The 27,510-nt window shown below is 48.2% G+C and overlaps 1 protein-coding gene across 2 annotated transcripts in view; it reads left to right on the forward strand.

Moving 5' to 3' along the window:
* Positions 1 to 20,206: 20,206 nt before the first annotated feature.
* Positions 20,207 to 27,510, forward strand: part of COPS8 (COP9 signalosome subunit 8) — a 327,439-nt gene continuing 320,135 nt past the window's right edge. Inside the window, exon 1 of one of the 2 annotated variants that reach the window (XM_030209867.1) lies at positions 20,207 to 20,421. In XM_030209867.1, coding sequence (XP_030065727.1) covers positions 20,344 to 20,421 — 78 coding nt within the window. In that variant the 5' untranslated portion in view covers positions 20,207 to 20,343. The remainder of the gene's footprint in view (positions 20,422 to 27,510) is intronic. The other variant, XM_030209866.1, reaches the window with a different exon arrangement.

Raw genomic sequence — 27,510 nt, forward strand, 5'->3', positions numbered from 1 at the left:
AGGCAATCTTTCTGAGCTGCTGACTTGTGAGTACATTGTTGTGTTATTTAATAAAGAAAATATCAGAAAAGAAAGAGACTTCAGGTGTGCTGGTATGTCAAGGTTAACTGCAAGATACTGAGACTTTTAGGTAACAGGTCTTAGGCGACTTGTACAGTAAAAAACCAAGATAAAACTGATTAGTTATAAAGAAAGTTCAGCAGGACAAGACTTCTGAATTGCACTCAGTCAAACCAGAAAGCTGAGCTTGTGAAGAGGCAGACTGTATAAGTTAATCATACCAGAAAGGAGAAGCCAGTAAACTGCTTGTATTGTTCTGGACATTGATTAAGCTGCTTGCAAATGAGACTTTCCTAAGAAAGCTATGCTTGAGCTGTAGATGCATTTATCAGAGGTTGAGTTTATGAATAGACTGAAAAGTTAAGGAAGTTTGAATCCAGTTAAGTGACTGTTACTGAAGTTTCTGAATCTGTGTCTTAGGATTCCAAAGTGAGAGGTAATCTGCCAATTTTGAGTTCCTTGTGCTGCACCTGTAACACCTCAGGAAAGCAGTTCTAAGATTGTCTGAGTCAGAAGCAGTTAGTTGTCAGAGATAAGCACAGGATGGCAGATCTTACTACCAAACAGACTGTATCAGATGAAGTAGCCCCTGTACCAGTCAAGCAGGAGCAGCCAGGGGGTAGTGCAGATACGATGGACACCCTCCCTCTTCAGTCCCAAACCGGAGTCAAGTGTAGAAGAACTCGAAAGTTAACCCAAAAGGCTCTGGAAATTTACCAAGCTAAACAGCAAAAGTATAAGGAGAATTTAAGTAAGCTTTGGGAAGAGGTGGAGAAACATATGATGAATGATTCAAAGGGAAGGGTAAACAAGGAAACCTGTTTTTCATCAATTCAGATCAGTTATGCAAGTTATCAGCAGAAGATAGAAGAGTATTGTCAGTTATTAGGTGAGACAAATACGGAGCCGATGCCGTAAAGAAGTCAGAGACTGTAATTGCAGATCCTCAGGACAGTGTCTCCCTGAGCTCTTACTCATCTAAGCATACGTTCAAAAGTTCAAGATCCTCCCAATCACATGCAACAATCTGCTCCAGTCAGTTGTCAGCCAGTTCGGCAGTCCTGCAGGCGTGGGCTATGGTGGAAATGGCCAAGGTTCGCCGTCACCACAGTGAGAAAGAAACCGCCCTGAAGTTGCAAAGGGCTGAGTTGGAAATTGAAGCAGCATGTGCAAAAGCTGAAATGGAAGCTGAAGCAGCACGTGCAAAAGCTGTAATGGAAGCTGAGGCAGCACATCGAAAGGCTGAGTTGGACATCATGATAGAGGTGCTCCAGCAAGACAAAGAAATTGCCGAGCTTGAAGCAAAGGCTAATGTCTTTGAAGACACTTTGGGGCAGAATGATGGAAACAATCGACTTAACTATTTGGTCCCTGAAGACCCTGCTCTAGAACCAAAGCTTACATGATGGCACACACCCCACCACTTACTAGGGCATTGATACAGTTTGATCCAGATGAGTCTTCGGATCATGAGAAAAAAACCCATCTTCATTGGTGGGAATGCCACATGAGGAAAGATGGCCAGAGCGGAAACATGCTATGGGAACCAATTCTCACCTCACTAATTTATATGATCATGCACACTCTTCACGCAACCCAGAAGTGGCAGGGTGGTCATCTGCTGGGTCCATTCCCGCGATGGACAAGACCAGCCAACTTGCAGCAGTGTCAATCGCTCAACCTGAAATCTCAACAAGAGACGAGCTAGTAAGGTATCTAGCACGCAAGGACCTGGGAGGCTCAGGGCTCACCCAGTTTAACGGTCGTCCTGAGCGTTACAGGGCTTGGAAATCAGATTTCAAGGACACCATCGTGAATATGAAGCTTAATCCTAAGCAGGAAATGAATATGATGCTACACTGGCTGGGAAAGGAAACAGCTGTATGGGTGGAGGAGTTGAAGTACTCATATTTGAATGACCCTTCTAAGGGGTTGAAAGAAATATGGGAAAGACTCGAGGAGTACTATGGCAGCCCAGAAGCCATAGAGAATTCACTGTTCCATAGGTTGGATAAATTCCCAATTATATCAGGCAGATACAACTACAAGCTGCAAGAATTGGGAAACCTCCTTTATGAGCTGGAAGCAGTCAAGGCCGAGAACAGCTTTCAGAACCTCAGTCAGCTAGACACACCTCGAAGCACTAAGAGCATCTTAGGAAAGCTACCAAACGATATAAGGGAAAAGTGGTCAGTAGTTGGTACACAATACAAAGAAGAGAACCAAGGGAAATATCCTCCCTTCAACATCTTCATAAAGTATATAAGAGACATTGCCAAGAGAAGAAATGATCCCTGGTTCATGGTGGAGCCATCTGAGTCGAGCCAGTTTCTGGAGGGGAAACCAGTCAAACCGTTCAAGAAACCTATATCCATACATAAGACGGAAGTATCATCTGCAACGTCTATGCTGTCTGACCCTTCTTCCTTCACAGAGAACACAGAGGAACCCAAGGAACAGTGCCCTATACACAGGACACCTCACCCTCTCAGGAACTGTCAAGGGTTCATAGGGAAGCCTTTAAAGGAGCGCAAAGCATTGCTCAGAAGATTTGATTCTGTTATAGGTGCTGTTCTTCCTCAAATCATCTGGCCAAAGACTGCTGAGTGCCTGTCCTATGTTTAAAGTGTGGTAGCAACCAACATGTCTCTGTCCTACACCCAGATGACGCAAAGCCGTATCCCAATTCCGAGGTGAATCATGGTGGGGAGACGTAAGAGGGAAGCACACCGACACTTCAAGTCACTCCGAAATGCACAAGGGTGTGTGAGAAAACCCGCGAAGGTAGATCCTGCACTAAAATATGTCTGGCCAAGGTATACCCTGAAGGGCGAGGATGTACGCCATCATAGATGAGCAGAGTAACCGGTTCCTTGCAAGATCAGAGTTTTACGACCTGTTTGATATCCAGCAAGGCTACTTCATATAGTATCAAAACTTGTGCAGGAGTGGTGCAAATGTCAGGAAGAGTAGCAAGTGGCTGTGTAATAGAATCGATAGATGGAAGCACCAAGCTACGATTACCTAGGTTAATTGAATGCGACCAGATACCAGATGACAAGGATGAGATTCCTACACCGGAGGTTGCATGGAATCATTCCCATCTGAGGCCCATAGCTAACCAACTCACACCGTTGGATGCAAACGCTGAGATCTTACTCTTGCTGGGCCGAGACGCGCCAGAACTCCTGGAAATCCATGAATCGCGCAAAGGCCCACGTGGTGCCCCCTATGCACACCGTCTTGAGCTGGGTTGGACAATAGTAGGCGATGTCTGTCTCAATCGAACAAGAAAGGCAAATGTCAGTGTGCTTTCCATCAATGTTGTAGAAGGCAGAAGCACTTCACTGTTTGAATCGTGTACCAACCACCTAACCACGAAAGAAGTTCCTGCCTACAAAGAACGGAGGGTTGTCTTAGCACTTTATAAAAACCTATCCACAGTAGATTTAGGAGAGCACTTGGGAAGCTCAGTGTTCCAGACCACCAAGGATGACGACAAACCTGCCTTCTCCATAGAAGATAAAGAATTCCTGAACATTATGAGCAAAGAGTTCAAGAAAGACGAGTCAAACAGCTGGGTAGCACCACTCCCATTCCGTAAGCCCAGGTCTCGACTCCCAAACAACAGAAGTCAAGCCATGTCTCGTCTTGCCTCATTGCAGAGATCCAGGGGTCATGCAGAGCTGGCCCCACCATTGGGAAAGAATGAAGAGTGCTGGTATCTACCTATCTTCGGAGTATACCACCCACAGAAGTCACAAAAATCCGAATTGTGTTTGACTCTAGCGCTCAGTTTCAAGGAACCTCACTGAACAGCATGCTATTCACTGGGCCCTATTTAGCCAATAGCCTATTGGGAATTCTAATTCGCTTCAGAAAGGAGCCGATTGCCATAATGGCTGACATTCAACAAATGTTCTACTGCTTCACTGTTCACGAAGACCACAGAAATTACTTGAGGTTCTTATGGTTCCATGACAATGACATCACCAGGAAGGTGGTTGAATACAGAATGTGAGTTCATGTCTTTGGAAACAGCCCATCACCAGCAGTAGCCACTTATGGGCTTAGACAAACTACATGAGAAGGAGAGAAGAAATATGGTGCTGATGCCAGACAGTTCATAGAAAGAGATTTCTATGTGGATGATGGGTTGAAGTCCCTGCCCACTGAAACAGAAGCTAACCTGCTGAAAAAAACGCAGATGATGTTAGCAGAAACTAATTTGAGGCTTCACAAAATCGCATCCAACAACGCCAATATAATGAGAGCGTTCCCTTCAGTAGACCACACTACAAACTTGAAGAATCTAGACTTAGGAGTGGATATTCCCCCACTTCAACGCAGTCTTGGCTTAAATTGGGATTTAAAAAAGGACACCTTCACCTTCCGGGTCTACATGCAAGAGAAACCGTACACCCGACGAGGCGTCTTGTCTACAGTGAACAGCCTGTATGACCCACTAGGATTTGTGGCGCCAATCTCTATCCAAGGGAGATTGTTGCTTCTTGAGCTCTCTTTAAGTTCAAAAGAATGGGATGGCCCATTGCCACAAAAGGAAAAACAAGCGTGGAATACATGGAGAAACTCCCTGAAATCACTAGAAGAAATCCATGTCCCATGGACATACGTCTCCATGTCCCTCATGAACGCTTGCCACAAGGAGGTTTGTGTCTTCTCGGATGCATCAGAGAAAGCTATAGCTGCAGTGGCTTACCTGAAAACCATAGATGCCATCGTCGGTGTCCATGTGGGATTCATCTTTGGCAAAGCAAAGTTAGCCCCATGGCCTAGTCAGACAGTACCGCGCTTGGAACTATGTGGAGCAGTTCTGGCAGTAGAAATAGCTGAACTGATTGTAAGCAAGATGGACACCTGCTTAGACTCAGTTAAGTTCTAAACAGACAGCAGGGTTGTGCTAGGCTACATATACAACCAGAGTATAAGATTCTATGTATATGTCAGTAATCGAGTAGAACACATCCGGAAGTCTACCAAACCTGAGCAATGGCAATACGTGTCAACTGATCAGAACCCAGCAGATCATGCCACCAGAGTAGTCTCAGCAACGCACCTAATGCAAATGACTTGGCTAACAGGACCAAAGTTTCTCACACTGCCAGTAAGTGATCCTTTAACTACTGCAAGATCCTTTGAACTGGTGAACCCAGAAGTCGATGTCGAAGTTCATTCGGTCGTGAAGGCCCTTACCACAAGTGTCTCAGCTAATGTTAATCTGGGGACACACCGTTTTAATCGATTTTCGTGGTGGGTGACACTTAGAAGAGCCATAGCCCACCTTATCCACGTCATACGTTTTTTCCAGCAAAAATCTAATAGAAGAATGAGCGAGTGTCATCACTGGCATCTCTGCACCAAACCTTTAGCAGTGGAGGATTTGTTATGTGCAGAGAAGGTAGTCCTGCTTTGGGTGCAACGAGAAACATATGTTACAGAGTTTCAGTGCATTAACAAAGGGAAGAACATTCCGAAAACAAGCCCCCTTTGGAAGCTAAACCCCTTCAAAGATGAGAATGGCATGTTGAGAGAAGGCGGCCATCTCACCCATGCCAAGATAGACAGGAATGAGAGGAACCCTCTGATCATCTCAGGTCGACATCCGGTATCCGCCCTACTCGTGCGCTATTACCATGAGCAAGTCAAGCACCAAGGTCGACACTTTACTGAAGGAGCAATCAGGGCCGCAGGAGTGTGGATCGTCGGGGCAAAGCGTTGTATTACTGCAACCATCCACAGATGCGTAAAGTGCCGTAAACTGCGTGGCAAATATCAAGACCAAAGAATGGCAGGTTTACCACCTGAAAGTGTTGACCCACCATTCACTTGGGGCTAGACATCTTTGGGCCATGGTCAGTTATCTCGAGATGGACCACAGGAAGAAGTGCGAACAGCAAACGATGGGCCGTTATGTTCACATGCATGAGCATACGCGCGTTCCACATCGAAGTTGCAGAGTCGATGGACACTTCAAGCTTCATAAATACTCTCAGAAGGTTTTTCTCAATACGTGGTCCAGCCAAGCAGATCCGCTCTGATTGTGGGTCCAACTTCATGAGTGCATGCAAAGAACTGAAATAAACTCAGAGAAGAATGGCGCACCTGCCATTAACAGATACTTGAACGACCACCACTGCACGTGGATATTCAATCCTCCCCATTCTTCACATATGGGGGAGTTTGGGAGCGCATGATTGGATTGCTCAACGCATCCTTGATTCCATGTTATCAGAGACAGGGGTTAACCGCCTCATCCATGAAGTTCTAACCACACTCCTGGCAGAAGTGTCTGCCATCATCAACGCAAGACCTCTGATCCCAGTTTCCTCTGATCCAGAGTTGCCTTTGATCCTGACCAAGCTACGTTCCTAACACAAAAGATAGGCGTGCCTCCAAACCCACCTGGCGATTTCAATGATAAAGACTTATGCAGACGACAATGGAGACAAGTCCAGAGCCTTGCCAACACTTTCTGGAGCCGCTGGAGATGAGAATACCTCCCGACCCTACAGATCCGCAGCAAATGGCAGATCAGTAAGACAAACATCCACGAGGGCAACATTGTCTTACTCAGGGACAAAGAGACTCAACGCAATGATTGGCCCCTGGCATTAGTCACCAAAACCATCCCCAGTAAAGACGGAAACATCAGGAAAGTTGAAGTCAGAACTGTGAAACAAGGAACAGCAAAGAACTTCTGCAGACCCATCACTGAAATTGTGCTCCTTGTACCGTATGAAGAGGCATGAGCACCGAGAGCTAGCATCCAGCCATGAAGATCAGAAACTCAAAGACTTTCTCTCTCTCTTTGTGTTTAGTTGTTGTGTTGTTTGTCTCTCGTTTCAGGTCCTGAAGAAGATGACTCCACAACTGATGGTTGTCCTGATTATAGTTAATGGACTTATATGCTGTGCATGTATAAATAATGATGATAATGATAGTGGTATCTACCGATACCAGGTGGGGAGTGTTCTGTCTTTTGACAGCCTTGCCTAAGTTACAGTGGAACTCTGGAATGGGTTAATGTTTGTTATTATTTCACTGCTAGGTCATGTGAGCTAGGCATTGTGTGTAGTGTAGTTAATGTTAATGCAACCACTCTTGCTACCTCATTGACAAGCTCTGTTTCTATTGGTCGTTACCTTCTTATTCTCCTCTGGGCTTATGTGTGCCCTACTTTCTGGCCCTCTCTCTTTCTCCCTCTCTATGATTCTGTCTCCATTTTTACTTTCAGTCAGCTTATGTCCTGTTAAACGCTCTAAAGAGAACTTGTTTTTTTTTTTTTTTACCTTGGACATATCTTTATGTTAAGATAACATTTCCAGCAGACCAGCTCTGATCCTCTCCTGTAAACCCAGCTGTGTTTTTTCACCTGTTCAGCAAGCTGGGTTTCTCAGATTTCTGTCTCCATCCACTGAAGCAACTGTCAGAATCACGAAGTCTCTGTGCCATGAGGCAATCCTTCTGAGCTGCTGGCTGTGAGTACATTGTTGTGTTATTCAATAATGAAAATATCAGAAAAGAAAGAGACTTCAGGTGTGCTGGTATGTCAAGGTTAACTGCAAGATACGGAGACTTTCAGGTAACAGGTCTTAGGAGATTTGTACATATACTGTGCCAAAACAGGAAATACAGTGAGAAAGAATAATAGAATTCAGTAACATCCAAAACATCAGTAGGACTCAAAGCATTTCATAACAAGCACTGCCTCCACTGAATGCAAATCTCCAGGGCCGTGCCAACACGGTAAGCGTGGTAAGCACCTCAGGGGGGTGCCTGCCTTCAAGGGCGCCGCGCCGTAGTTGTATTTAAAGAAAAAAACCTTACTCCTCCGCTCCATCCCCGATTCCCCGGTGCTTTAAATTTACCTCACTCCGCCTCGATGACGGTGTCAGTGAAAGCGCAGTGTCAGTGAAAGCGCTGCCTGTCTGATGTCTCTCCACCAGCCTTTCCTTCGCACGTTCGTTCCCTCTGTGTCACGCCCTCAAGGAAATGACATCAGAAGAAGGCGGGACACAGAGGGAATGAACGAGCGAAGAGAAGGCTGGTGAAGAGATGTCAGACAGGCAGCACTTTCACTGATGCTGCGCAGATGTCGGAGGTGGAGAGAGGTAAATTTAAAGTGATTGCACCCCCCAGAGCTGGCACCCACGGTCCCTACTAAATCCTTTTTCATTTGCTAACAACCTGAAGCAGAACCAAGTTCTTAGTGCCTCTGTGAACATACTGCTTCTAGCTGATCACCAGATAATGCATACAATTCCCCCATCCCAGAGGTGACCGTTATCTGCCATTTTGTCCTATAGTCACCCCTACCCCCCTATAAAGCACATCAGGATGAGTCACGTGGAAGGAAAGGACATTCATCACTAAATTTCAGATGAGTCCCTTCCCCACCCCACTCACCCCAGCCCAGGGAGAAGCCTCTCTGACCTAGCTCCCCGTAACTACGATATGCGTGGCTTCATAAAGTTATTATTGAAAAATAAGCCCACGGCAAGGGTAAAAGAAAACCTCCTTGCCAGGGTCCGCCAGTCGCACATCTCTAAAAGGGAAGCTGAAGGATGGCTTGGACTCCTGTTTCGATGGAAAGAGAGGCAGGTGCACGGGAGGAAAACCTCGTCATGCGAACCAATTTTTAGAATACACTAGCTCTAAGTGTTCTTGTAGGAGTGGACGACTGTAATGTAGCATCTACGGGACTGCCAAGATGACCTCCGCCCTTGTGTATAACACTTATGAACTTCTGCCTTACCTGTGACATGCTCCACCTTTGAATAACTACTGTGAACTTTGGACTTTTGTGAACTTTTGCACTAACAGGATTTTCAGTTTGGACCTTGAATTCACACTTGCACCTTTGCTTTGTATCAAGACCTCAAAACCTCAGCTGCTTTCATATAATGAGCCTAGACTCAGACCTAAATCTGTGCAGTTTGGACTTTTACTAGTAGTATATATTTGTTAACCAGTAGTCAGATAACAAGTTGTAATAGTCAGCAATTCAGGTTTGTAGGAAAGGCAGCGGGCTCTGCCAAGGCAGTCTCGTGACCCATGTATAGAGGCTGTATTGTGTGAATGTGCTGGAACATTGCAATAAGTTACATTTTCTTGCAAAGTAACAATTTCTATGAAAGCTATGACTATGAAACTGACGTATCTTTTCTCTGTGAGAACTACAGAATTACTAATGTATTGCGCATGTGCAGGTACAGCGCATGTGCATGTGTGACGTATGGTGTGTTTTATGCGCATGATCACTAATTTGTATAAGACCGAATGTCAGATGCACTCGGAGGCAGTATCCTGAGACTGAACTCAGTACTGTTCATTGCTAGCAAATAAAGGTGTCCTGCTTTCGGAATCATTTGCCTCTTGTCTCCTGATTTACTAGCCGAGGGCCTGTTTCATTTGGCGAGCCAGCCAGGAGTACAACAGGGAAACGGATTATATTCTTTCCCCTCCCCTGCCGCAGTCGGGTCGGGTGATCTGTCCCCCCCCGAGAAGGTGGTGAGTGGCCACCGCTGATTTCAGCGTCCATCTCCCGAGGGAGGGCTGATAGACGCTGGCTGACTGGCGGTGGGGCTGTGTGGTTCCGGCAAGACACCTTTTACTCGACTCCGGAGAGAAGCGTCGACGGGCCTGGAACGACGACGGACAGGCGAGTATACTGGGTAGCGACCGACCCGGTAAAGGGTCGAAGAAGAGGCTTGATCACCCTCTTGGCCAGTGGCTAATACGGACTAGGTCCCGAAACCCACTAGGCATTGCGAAGAAACCGAACGGGAGGGTTTCTTGTGGCGTATGAAAGATTGAGTGATTGGGCCTGCAGATCGGATCGGGCGACCGCATTCCGGTCAGGCCGCTTGTTGACCCTTTTGTGTTCAGTGGAACGAGACCCCTTACTCCTCCACCACCCCTTTCCCCCTCTGTCTGTCTCCTATCTTTGGCACTCAGGTTAGGATGGGCGGGGTGGGTCTACTCCGTTAGACTTAATGACGGAACACTTTAGCGAAGTGTTCGACCAGGAACAGTGCAGTAGAGCGGAATGATACAGCGATGTCAGTTTATGTGGCCCGGCTTAGGGAGATTTGTCGATTGGCCACCGGAGGGGTCATTCGACTACGAGAAAGTGGCTGCAGTTATGGATGTGGTTATAGTTGAAGGGAACCCAGGCTGCCCAGAGGATATTCCTTATGTGGAAGGGTGGCTTAACGTAGTCCGGAACCCGCCGGCCTGGGCTCAGCATAAGGTGGAAAGGCCGCCCTTATGGTAATAAGCCAAAGAAAGGCCGCAAGATCAAGTTGAAAGCTCAGACCGCCCACGACCTTCGTTCCCCAATCCCCGGCAACCGTTGCCGTTGCGAAGGTCGTACGAAGCGCCACTAGCACTGAGCCACGCCCGCGCTACTAGCACTGAGACCACCCGCACTGCTAGCACGCCCGTCTCACTAGCGCTGAGACCACGCCCCGTGCTACCAACACCTTCCCAAGACAGGAGGCATTCGAGGGAAAGCTCAGGGCCCCCAAACCTCCGAGAAGGCCTCAAAGGCCCCTATCCTTAGTACGGGAGAGACATACGAGGAGGAACCTGAACCAGCGCCCCCTCCTTATAGTCCTATATATCCTAACCTCGTGAACTTGGTAGAGGACCGGGCAACGCCGAAGCCTCCGCCTCGGAATCGGACGCCGAAGATTCTTCCGAGGCGGCAGCACCCGGGACATCTCGGAAGAGCCAGCGGGTTACCAAACCGATACTCGCTTTCCCCAATCAAGTCCGATAAGCACCCTCCCCCAAATCAGCAAGCGAAAGTCACCGATCTGTTTCCTATCGACAATCAACTACCTACACTCCGACCCCGGAAGGCCAGCCCATTGAGTCAACGGTTTACATGCACGTCCCATTTTCTAGTGCTGATTTGTACAACTGGAAGGTACATGGACCTTCTTACGAACAGAAACCTGAACAGCTGGTAGAACTGGTGGAAGGCATAATATACAGTTACAACCCGACCTGGGGTGACCTCCGACAGTTGAGTGCCCACATCCTAACCACGGAAGAACGCCGTTACTGCAACAGAATATGGAAGAAGCAGTCAGAAGAGCCCACCCAGACGAAGCGCAGATAGAAGATCGTTAAGAAGGGAGGTGCCCATCGCACGTCCCGATTGGGATTACCGGACCGAGGATGGTCAGAATCGCACCCGTCAATATCAGCAGGCCTATCTAACGCTTTAAAAAGGGAAAGCAGAAAATCACTAACATGGGAAAAATCCACAATATTGTCCAACAGAAAAACGAGAGCCCAGGGGATTTCCTCGAACGCCTCATGGAGCGTACAGAAGACATAGTCCAATAAATCCCGAAGATCCAAAAAATCTCCCCACAGTGGTCATGAGCTTCGTTAGCCAGGCGGCACCAGACATCAGAAAGAAACTCAGAAACTGAAGGATTTGAAGGAATGAGCATAAGCCAGCTGAAGGCTATAGCCGATCGCGTGTTCGGATACCGCGATCAGGAGGAGAAATCCGAGGCTCGCAAGGAGGCCAGCAGACGGATGCGTGAAAATGCAGATGTGTTGGCTGCTGTCCTGGAAGAGCGATTGGGATCAAGACCACGGGGCAGGGGCAGAGGCCGAAGGGGTAGGGATCAAGGTCCCCATCGGACGGAATCAGTGCGCCAACTGCCGACAAGAAGGACACTGGTGGGCTGATTGCCCGGAAAGCCACGAGACCAGAGTCAAGAGGAGGTAAATGACGACCAGCCAAGAGGCCCCGGGCAAGGACAGCGAGGCCGAGGCCGGGGACACATTGAATCACAGGAGTGGCAAATGGCCCTGGACGCGGCTCAGGGCTACTCTGCATGAAGCGGCCGGGAGGGCAGAGTCCCCACTGACCCTCTGGTGGAAATTCGAGTGGGGACGCAACTAATGAGGGCCCTATTAGACACAGGGGCCCAACGATCTGTCATCACCACTGCCATTGCTCCTCCCACGAAACAAACTATACCGATTGTGGGAGCCTCAGGAAGTCTCTCACGGCCCCGCTCCTCAAGGAACGCCATGTCCAAATCGGAGGAACAATGGTGTCATCAGTTCATACATATCCCCGAATGTCCAATCCCCCTGATTGGTCGGGACCTGCTGTGCAAGCTTCAAGCCACTACGATTCAAGCCACAGGAGAAGTGGAAGCCAGTTCGAAGGCCGGCCAGTGACACTTATCTGCCCTGTCCGAGAAGAATGGAGACTACACGCCCCCCTGCTTACGGGCCTCAACGACTGCCGGTACTCCCAGGACACCTCTTTGCGCGACAGAGAAGAACCCTCATGGCTGGGGTGCCCGGTGGTGGGCAGAAGTGAACCCCGGCGGACTTGCTGTCAACGCCATCCCCATCTGGTCGAACTCAAACCAAATGCCCAGATTGTCAACCAAGGACAGTATCACATCCCCTATGCAGCCCGACACAGCATGCAAACATCTACAGAAACTCCGTGAACAAGGGGTCCTCAAACTTACCAGATCTGCTTGGAACACCCCACTGCTGCCGTTAAGAAGCCAGGAACTCAGAGTACAGACCCGTCCAGGACCTGAGGAAGGTCAACAACCAGGTGGCCGACATAGTTGCCCTAGTACCCAACCCATACTCATCTTAGCCCAAGTGCCAGCCCAAACCAAGTGGTATAGTGTTGATTTGAAGGATGCTTCTTCTCCATTCTCCTTGCTGCCGACAGTCAGCAGTTGTTTGCCTTCACGTGGGAAGACTTACAAACTGGGAGTAAGCAGCAATTCACCTGGACCCGCTCCCCCAGGGATTCAAGAATTCACCTACCCTTTTCGGTGACCAACTTGCCCAGGAAGATCTACCAGGACGAGCATGGGCCTGTCGTTCAGTACGTGGACGACCTGTTGGTAGCCCGAGAAACATACGGATTGTGCAGCAGCCACCCTTTACCTCTTGAAAACCCTGGAAGCTCAGGGGTACCGAGCCAGCCGCAAGAAAGCCCAGATATGCGAGATCGAAGTCGAGTATCTGGGATTCCGCCTCCGAGAAGGAACCCGAAGGCTCGGTACACCCCGTACCCAAGCTATCCGCAACCAACCCGTTCCTGCAAATAAGAAAGAATTGCGTGCGTTACTAGGAGCAGCTGGATATTGCCGGATCTGGATCATTAACTTCGCTGTTTGACCCAGGACTTGTACCCAAGCTGAAAGGACCTGAACTCGAGGGCCAAACCTCCAGTGGGAGAAACACGAACTGAAGGCTCTTCAGGACCTCAAGAGGCCCGTGGCCCCACCAGCGCTCGGATTGCCAGATGTGACTAAACCTTCCACTTTTGTCGACGAGAAGAAGGGTTGGCATTGGGGTCTCACCCAAACGGTTGGCACCTGGCAACGGCCCGTAGCATACCTTTCCAAGGGCATGGACAACGTGGCCAGAGGTTGGCCAGGATGTCTCCGAAGCATTGGGCTGCATGCCTGTTGATACACGAGGCCAACAAACTCACTTTGGCCAAACGCTCTGGTGACTACACCCCATACTATTCGTGGCCTACTCGAGAGTCATGGGCCCCGATGGATGACCAATTCCCGACTAGTCAAGTACCAAGCCCTCCTATGCGAGAATCCGGAGGTGCATATCCAGGACACCACCAACTTAAACCCTGCCTCTTCTTCCGGCTCCAGAACCGCCACTCCACGACTGTGACGAGGTGATGGCCACTGTACATTCTAGCAGACCCGACCTTAAAGACCAGCCTGGCAGGGGGGAATCACCTTGTTCACGGACGGAAGTAGCCAAGTGATCGAAGGGATCCGGAAAGCTGGCTATGCCGTCGTGACTGAGGACCATGTGATTGAGGCCATGGCCTTGCCACCCGGAACGTCAGCCCAGAAAGCTGAACTGATCGCCCTCACTGGGCCCTCCTCTGGGCAGAAGGAAAAGTTGTGAATATCTACACTGATTCCAAATATGCCTTCCTCACCCTCCAGGTGCATGGGGCATTGTACAAAGAAAGGGGCTTCCTAACAGCTGAGGGAAAAGGGCTCGCAAACGCCACTGAGATCTGCCAACTACTCGAGGCTGTATGGAAACCAAGGAAGGTAGCTGTGATACACTGCAGGGCTCATACAGGCGGACGGATCCCATTGCCCGGGGAAATCAACGGGCGGATGATGCAGCCAAAAGGGCAAGTCAGCTCCCTATGGCCCTAACCCCGTGCTTTTCGTCCATCTCCCAACGAGCCCCCATCTATGCCCCCCAAGAAATCGAGTGGGCCAGCAGAGGGCCTGGAATCGCGAATGGATGGTGGCTACTACAAGATGGCCGATATGGATACCCGAAGCCCTGGCCTGGACGGTGGTCAGGGAAGCACACAATCGTACCCACCTGGGCAGAGACGCCTTGGGACGCCTACTCGAAAGACCTACTATGTCAACAAACTATCCCTCTGGACCAAGAATGCTTCCAGCCGGTGCACAACTTGCACCCGGAACAACCCCCGAACAGGACCAGTCCTGCGCCTGGCCACCTCCTCCGGGGCACCAGCCCATTCCAAGTCTGCCAGGTTGATTTCACCCACATGCCTCCGGCCCGCGGCTACAAAGCTATCCTCGTGGCAGTGTGTACTATACTGGATGGATTGAAGCCGTGCCCACCAGGACGGAGATGGCTAAGAGGTTACTTCCTTGCTCATGCACTACATCCTACCTCGTTATGGCCTTCCAAAACAGATCAACTCGGATAAGGACCTGCATTTGCTGGTGAAGTAACCCAGCAACTTAGTACGAGATTGGGCCTCGATTGGAAGCTGCATTGTGCTTGGAGACCCCAGAGCAGTGGGGTAGTGGAAAGAGCCAACCGCTCCTAAAGAACCAGCTAGCCAAATATGTCAGGAAGCCAAAGCTAAATGGCCCGACCTACTTCCCCTAGCGTTACTACACCTTAGATGCACCCCCAAAGCTACTGGTCTCACTCCATACGAAATGATGTACGCCAGACCACCACCTTTGCCTTCCTTTCCCGATTCCTTGCAAGTACAGGGTGAGAGTTCCTTAGTAAAACAGTTAAGGGCCCTAGGGAGGTAGTGCAGATATCCAACAATACACTGAGAGTGCAGGCCCCTTGGTCCTTACTAGCCCTACACACCAGTTTAAGGTGGGAGATGAAGTGTGGGTGAAAGAATGGGACGAATCTGATTGTTTGAAGCCCAAATGGAAGGGGCCATCTCTTGTCCTCCTAACTACCCCAACGCTGTTAAAATTGCAGGGAGCCCTGTGTGGATCCATTGGACCAGGCTGAAGCCGGCTGCGCCCACCGGTGACGCATCCAGAGCCTGGACGGCCTACAGCCACCGGATGCTCCCCTGCGGCTTACCCTAAAGAGAAAGTGAACCAGTTAATGTCCAGCCAGCAACTCAGTTTTGGACATATTGCACCTTCGAATCACTGGTTATCGGAGTGTCATCCTAAGTCTCATCCTTTTCTTGCTGCAACAATTTGGACATCATTCCCCATCATGATATTCCAGCTGATCTCCATCCTCCACCTCTGTCCTATTTCAGTGGGACCGCCGGCCCTTAGTTTGAACTGTACTGAGTGTTTGCGCCTGGTGCGCCACCGAACGGATGGAGGGTATCTCATTACCACCCTCATTCACCAGTCTCAACCTCCAGAGAAGGACTGTCATCCCCTTCCTCCCTGTGTCATTACACCGGACGGCCCTCACCAGTTTCACAGATGTCTTGAAACAAGAATCGCACTGTCTGCCATTCCCCTCAGCCCCCAGATATTACAATGTCACTTTGAGCGTTGGACTTCCTCAGTACAAATCCCAGCGTATCGAGGGCGTATCGTACGTCGTCTACTGGGATTGAGGGAGATGGCCTCCTATATTATGTTAATTCTACCCTGTCCTGGTTGCCGGTGCCCAGACAGTGGCCACCCTCATCTTCGACGTTTGTACCGCTATGGACAAGCATCCTTGTCTCACAAGTGTGGAAGCCAAAGTTGGCGGAAGACCTATGCAAACAACAAATATGTTTGTCCCCTAACCTTAGATTGGAGATATGGTTCCCCTGGACCTGGCTTCCATGTGCCGCAGACACCCGGGCCTCGGGATGGAAACGAGTATGCGCCTATACGGGAGGAGGATATCCTGGATGTACTGGCCTAGGGAATTTGTCGAGGTCCTGGAACACTGTATCTCTAGACTGGCCCCTCCGAGGCCATGGTACCCCCTGGAAGAAACCTGGGGCCTCGGCATTGACGGTACTGGAATGGATCCGATGACTTACATTACCATATGCCAAAGCCTTGACGCAAAGCCTCCCACGCACTATCAGAACCGTAGTCGGATACCAGGAGGTATTCGACGAAATCGCTCACGCTGAGGAAGTAGCTACTAAGTTCCCGTATCCCCCGAAGCTCGAAATATGTTCCTCACCTGGCCGAAATGTTGCCCTCTCCCTTGGAATTACTAACTGTTTTGTTTGTGGTGGCACCGATATGGGAGAACAGTGGCCCTGGGAAGCGAAGGAGGTCCACCAGCAAATGTGGGATGCCTTGAATTCCACTAATATCACCTTCCCACAACCCGCGCCCTTATGAATGGGCGCTGAGAACAAACATCATAGGCTCTATGTGTGCCAGCCGGGCCCCCTCCAAACAATACTCTGTTCCCGTTGGTGACTCAGCCTGCACAGGAGTCATCCAATACAATGGTAGTCGAGCTGTCTGGTGGCAGACTGACAATTTGCCCATACCCACGCCTATGTGGACTGAACCTACCTTGAATAGAACGTGGACTTAAATGGATAGCCCCAGCAGGCTACTATTATATATGCGGCCGCAGGGCCTATGAACAGCTCCGGCCCGCTGGTTTGGTACCTGCCTCTTGGGCACAGTCCGACCCAGTTTCTTCCTCTTACCCCTTCGGGCGGGTGAGACGCTTGGTATTCCCCTCTACATGGAGCAGGGGCCTGGAAACAGACGGCGACGGGCTACCCGCGCCACAAAGGTCCAGATCGGAGATTGGAAAGACAACGAGTGGCCGCCGGAACGCATAATCCATTATTATGGCCCTGCCACCTGGGCTGAAGATGGTACATATGGATATCGTACCTATCTATATGTTAAATCGTATCATTCGTCTGCAAGCAGTACTCGAAATACTCACGAATGACTCGGCCTTGCGCTCAACGTCTTGGCACGACAGAATACCAAGCTAATCACTGCAGTCTATCAGAACCGCCTCGCCCTTGACTACTTATTGGCCCAGAGGGCGGGGTGTGTGGCAAATTAATCTCAGTAACTGCTGTCTGCAGATTGACGACCAGAGTCACGTTCATTAAGATATCACCGACCGCATGGTGAATTGGCACATGTCCCTGTTCAGACCTGGAACAGTGCTTGGGATTGGACTTCTTCCCTCACCGATTGGTTGCCAACTTCGGGGGCTAAGAGCATCCTTGTACGGTGGGCCTGTTTCTGCTGTCTTGTTTATTAATCCCTTTGTCTCTCCCTTGTTTTCAGGTGTCTCCGGTCCACCATGGAAACCATTGCGATCGGCGTTGGCCGCTCAGATTATGGCCTTACAGAGGTACTCTCCCTATCGCAATCCGAGGTTGATGACGTTGAAGCTCTTTCCTGAGGTGATCGATGGGCTGCCCTCCTTGTGACAGCAAAGTCCGGCTACAAAGGGGGGGGGGGGCACCATTAGGGACCCTCCGTCTCAACCCGGCGAAGTACCCAACGGCTGCGCAAGGACCTAGGGCCCTCTTATTGCCTCTTACGCTAACTTTCTTGTCTTTCTCTTCCTTTCAGGATTCCTTGGAGGTGATACTCTCCACCGGACCGGATGTTCAAGTATCAAAAGGGGGGAATTGTAGGAGTGGACAACTGTAATGTAGCATCTACGGACTGCCAAGATGACCTCCGCCCTTGTGTATAACACTTATGAACTTCTGCCTTACCTGTGACATGCTCCACCTTTGAATAACTACTGTGAACTTTGGACTTTTGTGAACTTTTGCACTAACAGGATTTTCTGTTTGGACCTTGAATTCACACTTGCACCTTGCTTTGTATGACTCAAAACCTCAGCTTTCATATAATGAGCCTAGACTAAACCTAAATCTGTGCAGTTTGGACTTTTAGTATATATTTGTTAACCAGTAGTCAGATAACAAGTTGTAATAGTCAGCAATTCAGGTTTGTAGGAAGGCAGCGGGCTCTGCCAAGGCAGTCTCGTGACCCATGTATAGAGGCTGTATTGTGTGAATGTGCTGGAACATTGCAATAAGTTACATTTTCTTGCAAAGTAACAATTTCTATGAAAGCTATGACATGAAACTGACGTATCTTTTCTCTGTGAGAACTACAGAATTACTAATGTATTGCGCATGTGCAGGTACAGCGCATGTGCATGTGTGACGTATGGTGTGTTTTATGCGCATGATCACTAATTTGTATAAGACCGAATGTCAGATGACACTCAGGAGGCAGTATCCTGAGACTGAACTCAGTACTGTTCATTGCTAGCAAATAAAGGTGTCCTGCTTTCGGAATCATTTGCCTCTTGTCTCCTGATTTACTAGCCGAGGGCCTGTTTCATTCTGAGTGTTGTAGAGGGGGATATAATTCTTAAAAATGTCATTTGTCTCTTCCCTCCCCCATCTTTTCGAGTGAGTGGTTTAGCCCATGGTGAGTGGACGACACAGGGGACCGTGGCTTGTGACACCTCCGCTTCACTGCAGCTGTCTGCAAGGAAGTTGGTAGTTGTTGGATAACAAACCTCAAGGAGATTGTGCGCGCGAAGCTGACAAAGTCACAAAAGGGAATTAAAGAAGTTATAACTCGCATGCGCCGCGCGGAAGGGTTTGATGTCATCGAGGAGGAGGCAATTCGCTAAGGTCTCGGCGTCTCGCGGAATTCTGAGATAAAAAGAGCTGCTATTTTTTCGTTTAGCTAATTTCAGTGTGACCAGTCTTTGATAAAAGGAACACGCACTGAGAAGCATGTGTCTTTAGCATTCGTTTGCTTGTGCGCTAAAATGACCCGTCAGCACAATAAAAACTTTATTAGCATGAGAAATTAATTTGTTTTTAACATTTGTTGCCAAGCTAATGCATTAAATGATTTAAATAAAATGGAACGTGTACCAAAGAGTGAGGCTTATACTAGCAGGGGGGCGCCAACTGATGGTCTGCAGGGGGCGCCAGAGACCCTAGGCACGGCCCTGCAAATCTCTCTCATGAATATTCATTGTCAATCCTGACAAACCTGACTGCCTTGGGTAACTCCAGGACCAGGTTATCCTAACTACCATAGGAGGCAAACACGGTTGTATAATTAACATTATAATTTTATTTGTATTTGGGTAGTAACTGAGAAATGCTATTGAAAATTATATTACAAAACATGAAGTTGACTTGGTTAACTTCTGCTGTATATCAACCAGTAGTAAATAATAGTAATAAACAATATTATTTTTTATTTATTTATTGCATTTGTACCCTACATTTTCCCACCTATTTGCAGGCATTTTTATAATATATCACTGCATTCTTCAAAACAGAAGGCGCAAGTTCTCACAAACCATCTTTCTCTTTTGATCTAGCACAGGAAAAAAAAAGCTTTCAATTGCGCCCTGGTTTGACCTAATGCTTGTTAAATGGGATATGAATGTCATAAATAAATAAATAAATAGATAGAAACTCAATGTTGTGCTCCTGATTCTCATAACATGAGGTCTGTTTTAGTGGCCCATTACCCGGAGAAAAAAAGTCTCTGCACGAATATAACACGTGCTAGGGTGTTCCTGTAACCAGCCCTCCAACTGACCACTGATTAAGATTTAAAAGTTATTCTGTTATTATACTTCCTCTGTGTACAAGCCGGCATGTTTGAAAATATAAGTGAGATTAAATAAAAATCATATCAACACGACAAGGTGAATGGAACAGCTCATCGGTTTGTTTGCTTTGTTTTGAGTGAATAGAAATGACAGCTGCATTGGGAAGGTGAAAGTTAGATTAACCTAATTAATAGGTTTCAGCGTTCTGACGTCACTTTAGCTCCTGTCTAAACCTCCTTGATCGTGTCTTATAGCACGCAGCGTGTGCCGGAATATCGTCACTGTGGTGGTGAAAGCAGAAGCGGAAGAGTAGCTGTATGTGAGTGAGGACGGAGTAGCTGGTGGAAACGGCTGTTGTACGCCAACGGGTTAGTTTTGCAGTCAGGGATTTTCTTGTAGGGAATTTGGAAGATGCCGGTGGCTGTGATGTCGGAAAATTCCATCAGTTTCAGGAAACTTCTGGAACAGTGCGAGGACCAAGAGCTGGAGGTACTGGGGTTCAAATAGGAGTACTTTAATGGTACGAACACAGTGGGACCCGTGCTTGGAGCTAAAACAACGGGAAGAGAATTAGTGAGAGGATCTGGGTTTGGGGTTTGTGTGTTAGATTGAGACTTGTTGCCCAGATTTTCCTTTTCCTTTACTATCCTTTGATCTGGGTATTCAGGATGCATTTTCCTCCAGATTACACCCGTTCTTGTATCTTGATTAGCCTAGTGTTTCAGACACGAGGTAATTGTGCATAAAGTTACATTTTGGATATCCTGGATTTGCTGTGTATACAAACGTATATCATGCATATTCATCGGAGGTATCAGAATATTCTATTATGAGGTTATATAAGCGTATGGGTCAATATTAATTATCAGCGGTTCAAGTACTTTTAAAACGCCTGTTGTGGGAAATAAAAATAAGTGTATATTCGGTGCTGCTAGCCTGCTGCACGTATATAGTCAGTGATGCATGAGGCGTATTTTCAAAGCACTTAGCCTTCCAAAGTTCTAGGTTTGTATGGAACTTTGGAAGGCTAAGTGCTTTGAAAATATGCCTGCAAATATGTGTCAGGCTGACTGTAGTGGGGTATATGTTGTGTAAACTGGTTAGTGAATTACTTAGTGAGGTGTGGTGTATATATATTATATATATATATATAGTGTCTGTATAGGACTTATTCTACTGGCGTCTGATTTTTTTTTTTTTCAGTGTCTGCAAAAATTGGTCTATCCACTTCAGAGCTATCCATAGCTGATGTGGTGTTAAGGTGGAGGCGGTTATTGACAACTGTTACTCCACCATAGCATTTGGGGTAATAAAGTGGATGCTAACATTTACACACCAAATAGGTATGCCACTGATTAGAGTAATAGCATAGAAGTGCACATGTATGTGAAGACTAAAATTCCACCTAAGTACTGTCCTTTTAATATACCGATATCTTACATAACATGTATTTTTACAGGAAGTTTTGTATGTGGAGCAGGGGTGGGACTCGCATATGCAGAATTTTATAAGTTTCATGTGTATCTCTGAGCACTTATACCAACTCTAGGGCTAGCATAAGGGCTTGTGTTTAAGTTACTGGATAGTGTCTTAATAGTAAAACAGGTGTAGAGAGAGTTCATTCCAAAGTGAAGGTTCTAGACTCAAAAAACTAACTTTGTTCGGATGGGGGATTACCTCAAATTGTTATTTGGATAGGAACATTTAGAAGTAGGAAAGCAGTGGGCAAATCTGAAAGGGCTATTGTAAGGGAAACAAACTTTTTGTAAGGAAAGTAAATAAAAGTAAGAAGGCTCAAAAGTAGTACCTGAAAAGGTAAAGTGACATATCTGGCAAGCTAAGAGTAGCCGGTAGAGGAGTCAGGAAAGAAAAAATGTCCTCCCATTTTACTGTATTGGCTTAGATGGTTTTTAGATAGGAGGAAGTACAAAAACGGCACTGTGAGACTCAAAGGTGAAGGGGAGGAATATATAGAAGCTGATATAAGGCAGAATTGTTTAACAGATATTTCTGTTCTGTGTTCATGGTTGAAGGGCCAAGAGCAGGACTACAGAAGACAAACATAAATAAGAATGGAGGTGTGATAGACACTGAATGATTTTCAGAGGACTGTGTTTATGAGGAGCTAGCTAAATAAAAGTGGACAAAAGCGCATATGTCCAAGGGTACTGAAGGAACTTAGGGAAGTTCTGGCGGCTCCACTGGCTAACCTTTTTAATACTTCTGTAGAGTCGGGAGTGGTTCCGGAGGGCCGGAGGAAGCTATATATATATATATATATGTATACACACACACACACACAGATGTAGTAGCAGTGTTACTCCACTCTTAAGGTTATCAATAGAAATCAAACAAATAAAACATGGAAAAGAAAATAAGATACCTTTTTTTATTGGACATAACTTAATACATTTCTTGATTAGCTTTCGAAGGTTCCCTTCTTCGTCAGATCGGAAATAAGCAAATGTGGTAGCAGATAGTATATATAAGTGAGACATCCAAGCATTACTTTGATAGTCTGACAGGGTGGGGGTGGGTAGGAGATATGCATGGGGACATCAAAGCATTTCATTGATATAAGGGACATGGTTTCACGAGTCAATTTCTTTGACTGGGTAACCAGATTTTTAACAAAGCTTTTGACATGGTTCCATGTAGACAACTAAGAAATAAGCTAAATATCCTCAGTATGGGCCCTAAAGTGACTGACTGGGTTAGGAACTGGTTGAGTGGAATGCAACAGAGGGTAGTCATAAATGGAGCTCACTCTGAGGAAAGGGGTGTGCTGCAAGGTTTGGTTCTTGTGCCGGTTCTTTTTAACATGGCTTTTTAGGGAAATATTTCTTCATAATGTTCGTATCCTATATCCTTTTCTGTTCCGGTTTGTTTTGTACATTTCTTGGCTCTGGCTTATAATTGTTGTGCTATGCAGTTGTTCCCCACCTGATGTGTTTGATTATTTGTGATTATTATGTGCTGTTTTTTTTATGAATAATGCAAAACAGGTATCAATGTGATTTACATGTTTACAAATAAACAAGTAACATATCTACTTGTTTATCAACTCCAGGCATCTATTACACTTTCTTTAAAAAAATAAACTAAAATTCCGATGTTCAGGTCTTGACAAATGTTCTTTACGTCTAGGAGCCAGCCTGAAAATTTGGTAGTCAGTGGATGAGATCTCTGAGCCCCCAACCACCCTCCCCCGTCCCCTGTTATCCCAACCAGAATTCAAGATGGATGCAGATGTATCCTTTTTGGAAGTCTGCCTCAGTTCCTTCAAGGAGTTATTCACTAAATTTGTTTTCCCATTCCCATACAGCTTAGTAAATCGGGATTCTAATGTGCCACTGCTATACTGGCAAAAGGTGGCAGCAGCCCCTTTTCTGAAGCATTTTGTCTGCAGCAAGCTAGTGCCTACTGGTACCTGTGCCAGAGGTGATTGATTTATTTAGCTGTGGTATAGGTCTCCACCACCTTGTCCTTCCTCAGCCACCTCTCATTCTCTTTCCCCATCCTCCAGTTCAGTAAAAAAAATTTGTTTGTCCCACCCTGACCTCCCTCATTCTCCTCTTCCTCATCTTTTTCATCTAGCTCCTTTCTCAGTCCCTCTATATCAGCCCTTCTCTTTCTTTGATTTTATTGCATTTAGTAACTGACAACTGTCGCGTGCTCGAGGACCTTGGCATACTGTCAGGCTTCTTCCCCGGGAGCACTGGGTTCGTGAGCCCATGGGCCACTACCGTGGAGCGGCAGTGGCAGGCAAGATCACCTCCAAGGTAGAGATGAGACAAAACTATGGACCGGAACCCCGGACTGGAGTTCTACATGGAATACACGGAACTGGAACGCACCGGACGGGTGCGCACTGGAGTGGAGCCCGCTGGACTGGAACACACTGGAGGGCCCCCCACAGGACTGGAACATACAGGAGTGAAACCAGCTGGACTGGAACACACTAGACCTAGGCTTTCACCTACGCTGCACCACCTTTCCCGAGGGGTTGAGCCCTCAGGTTCTGGCAGCTGGTAGGACTTACAGGAAACCACGGAACTGGAAACTTGCCAGCAGGAACAGCGGGAATGAGATCCAGGAGTGCCCCCTGGCACCTAGGCGCAGGCAAGGCCGACAGGCAGGACTGTCCGGGTTCTGGCAGTCGCAGGTTTAAACACAATGACTAGTAAACGTACCTAGGCTAATAGAAACGCTATACCCAGGGCAAACCAGTCATACACAAGAAAACATACACAGAGCACACTCAGGAGACTTGAAGCTATACACCAGCTAACAACAAAGCTGTGCCCAAGCTAACAAGTCATGCACTGAAACAGTGTACAGAGCACTAGCAAAGCTATACACAGGCTAACAAGCCACACGGTGCCTAAGCTGGCTAGTCAAACATAGAAACTCACACAGAGCAAACAGTGTACAGAGCACTCTATACACCAGGGCCTAGATGAAATGCAAAGGCCAGGCTGTAGTCTCTAGTGATTAATAAAGCCCTTCCACACCAGAGCACAGCGGCAGCAATCACCTTGCATCCAAACAGAGCTTGACACCCAGAGAAGTCAGCCCAGCGGGAGCCATCTTGGATACTGGCATAGAGGCGTCGGTGGCAGCCATCTTGGAAAAGGCATAGCCCACACAGGTGAGGTTCAGTAGGGCAATCAGCACACAGAGCCAAGAGAAAACTAAGACAGAGACAGACACAGACACAAGCAGAAGCCAGCACAGCCACTGACTCCCAGAAACAGGGTAAGTCTGAGGGTGGTCACGGCCACAGACGTAACAGTACCCACCTCCTCAGACCCCCCTCTCGGTCTCCCTGAGGAGTTTCAGGTGTCCGGGGTAACTATGGTGAAACCTCCTGATGGGTCTCAAAAGCCAGACATAGATCACTGGACTGGAAGTCACAAGGAGTTCAAAACTGGCAGACAAAAGTAGAACCTGTGACCAGGAGGCTCCTTCGAATCACCACGGGGCAACCTCAGGAACATGGATGCATCAAGAGGAACAAATTCAAAAGTAACCCTTCCCAGAGGGAACCCACATGGTCCTGGACCTCTTGGCAATTCCGTGTAATGGCAAGAGCAAGGCTGAAGCCACTACCCCAGCTGACATCAGAAGCCGGGCTGGGCCCGAAGTGGCATCCCAGTCTTGGACAGGAACTAGAGTCTGAACAGAAGCAGATCTGGAACTGGAACCTGGGTTGGCATCCAAACGGAGCCGGGATTTGGCCCGGACTGGAAATCAACCCCTTGACTGTAACTGGAACTGGATTCAGGAGCTTGACTGGAACTGCAACTCGACCCAGGCTCAGCATCTTGACTGGAACTGCAACTCGGAGTGGACACAGCATCACGGCTGGCCTCAGTACTGGGTGTAGACTCAGCCCACAGCACAGACTCAGCATCTCGGCTGGGACTGGCACTTGGTCCGGGACTACTAAGCCACCTTCTTTCAGCTTGGCTTCAGGAGTATCCCGTATGGGTTGCTCCGAGAGGAGTTGGAAGCGGTAAAAGAACAGCTTGGTAGAGGGATCCATAGCAGAAACTGGGTTTTTCCTTCAAACCCAAGCCAGGAGACACGCTTTCTCTCTGCGCAGCTTCAGGGGTATCCTTCAAGGCTGGATCAGACAAAAGGGAAACCCGGTACTCCTGGAGCGTCATAACGGATCCACTCAAAAATGGGGTTGGAATGGATCCATACTGGTACTAGGAGACTCCGTAGACAGCGCCACTTGAACTGGACGCAGAGACTTGGCTTGACGTGCTGCTTGGACTTGAATCGGAGACTCGGTCAGAAGTACCCCTCGGACTGGACTCAGAGGCTTGAGTGGAAGCGCCACTTGAAACTGGAGTTGGTGGACTCGGTTAGGAGCTTCCCTCGGACTGGACTCTGAAGCTTGGCTGAACGCGCTGCTCGGACTGATTCAGAGGCTTGTCTGGACTGGACCCTGCTGGGCCCAGAGCGGGACATTCCCAAGACATCTTCTCTCAGCGACAGCTTCGGGAGTATCCCTCAAAGCTGGATTCAGACAAGGCTGCGGCGATACTCTGAGAGCGTGATGAAAGGGTCCATATCTGAAACTAGGCTTTCAGTGATTCCAAGCCACCGGACACGTTTTCTCTCAGCTGCCGCTTCAGGGGTCTTCTTCAAAACAGGATGAGACAACAGTTTCCACGATACTGACGAAGAGTCATAGAAGGATTAAGCACAATGACGGAGCTGGACCCCAGCTGGGTCGGCTGGGTGGGGGTTCTTGCCGGGCTCATGGCCTTTGCATTCTGTCGCGTGCTCGAGGACCTTGGCATACTGTCAGGCTTCTTTCCCCGGGAGCACTGGTTTCGTGAGCCCATGGCCACTACCGTGGAGCGGCAGTGGCAGGCAAGATCACCTCCAAGGTAGAGATGAGACAAAACTGGACCGGAACCCCGGACTGGAGTTCTACACCCGGAATACACGGAACTGGAACGCACCGGACGGGTGCGCACTGGAGTGGAGCCCGCTGGACTGGAACACACTGGAGGGGCCCCACAGGACTGGAACATACAGGATGGAAACCCGCTGGACTGGAACACACTGGACCTAGGCTTCACCTACGCTTGACCACCTTTCCCCGAGGGTTGAGGCCCTCAGGTTCTGGCAGCCGGTAGGACTTGCAGGAAACCCGGAACTGGAACTTGCAAGCAGGAACAGCAGGAATGAAGATCCAGGAGTGCCCCCTGGCACCTAGGCGCAGGCAAGGCCGACAGGCAGGGGACTGTCCGGGTTCTGGCAGTCGGCAGGTTTAAACACAATGACTAGTAAACTGTACTAGGCTAATAGAAACGCTATACCCAGGCAAACCAGTCATACACAGAGCACACTCAGGAGACTTGAAAGCTATACACCAGCTAACAAAGCTGTGCCCAAGCTAACAAGTCATGCACTGAACAGTGTACCGAGCACTAGCAAGCTATACACAGGCAACAGCCACACGTGCCTAGCTGGCTAGTCAAACATAGAAACTCACAAGAGCAAACACTGAAACAGTGTACAGAGCCTCTATAACCAGGGCCCTAGATGAAATGCAAAGCCAGTGCTGTAGTCTCTAAGTGATTAATAAAGCCCTTCCACACCAGAGGCACAGCGGCAGCAACACCTTGCATCCAAACAGAGGCTTGACCACACAGAGAAGTCAGCCCAGCGGGAGCCATCTTGGATACTGGCATAGAGGAGTTGGGGCAGCCATCTTGGAAAAGGCATAGCCACACAGGTGAGGTTCAGTAGGGCAATCAGCACACAGAGCCAGAGAGAAACTAAGACAGAGACAGACACAGACAAGCAGAAGCCGCACAGCCACTGACTCCCAGAAACAGGGTAAGTCTGAGGGTGGTCACGGCCACAGACGTAACAACAACACAAGTATAAACTTAAAAAAAAAAAAACATAGAGGAAAATCTTTCATATACGTAAAAAATTATTGATCTTTTACAAAGCAGCACTACAGATTAGCGTGGACTGAATATGAAGAAGCCCATAGTAATTGAATGGGCTTCTTTGCGTTCAGCGCGCTGCTGATCGGTAGCACTA

Source organism: Microcaecilia unicolor, chromosome 7, assembly GCF_901765095.1.
Source record: "Microcaecilia unicolor chromosome 7, aMicUni1.1, whole genome shotgun sequence".
In the NCBI taxonomy this organism is placed as follows: Eukaryota; Metazoa; Chordata; class Amphibia; order Gymnophiona; family Siphonopidae; genus Microcaecilia; species Microcaecilia unicolor.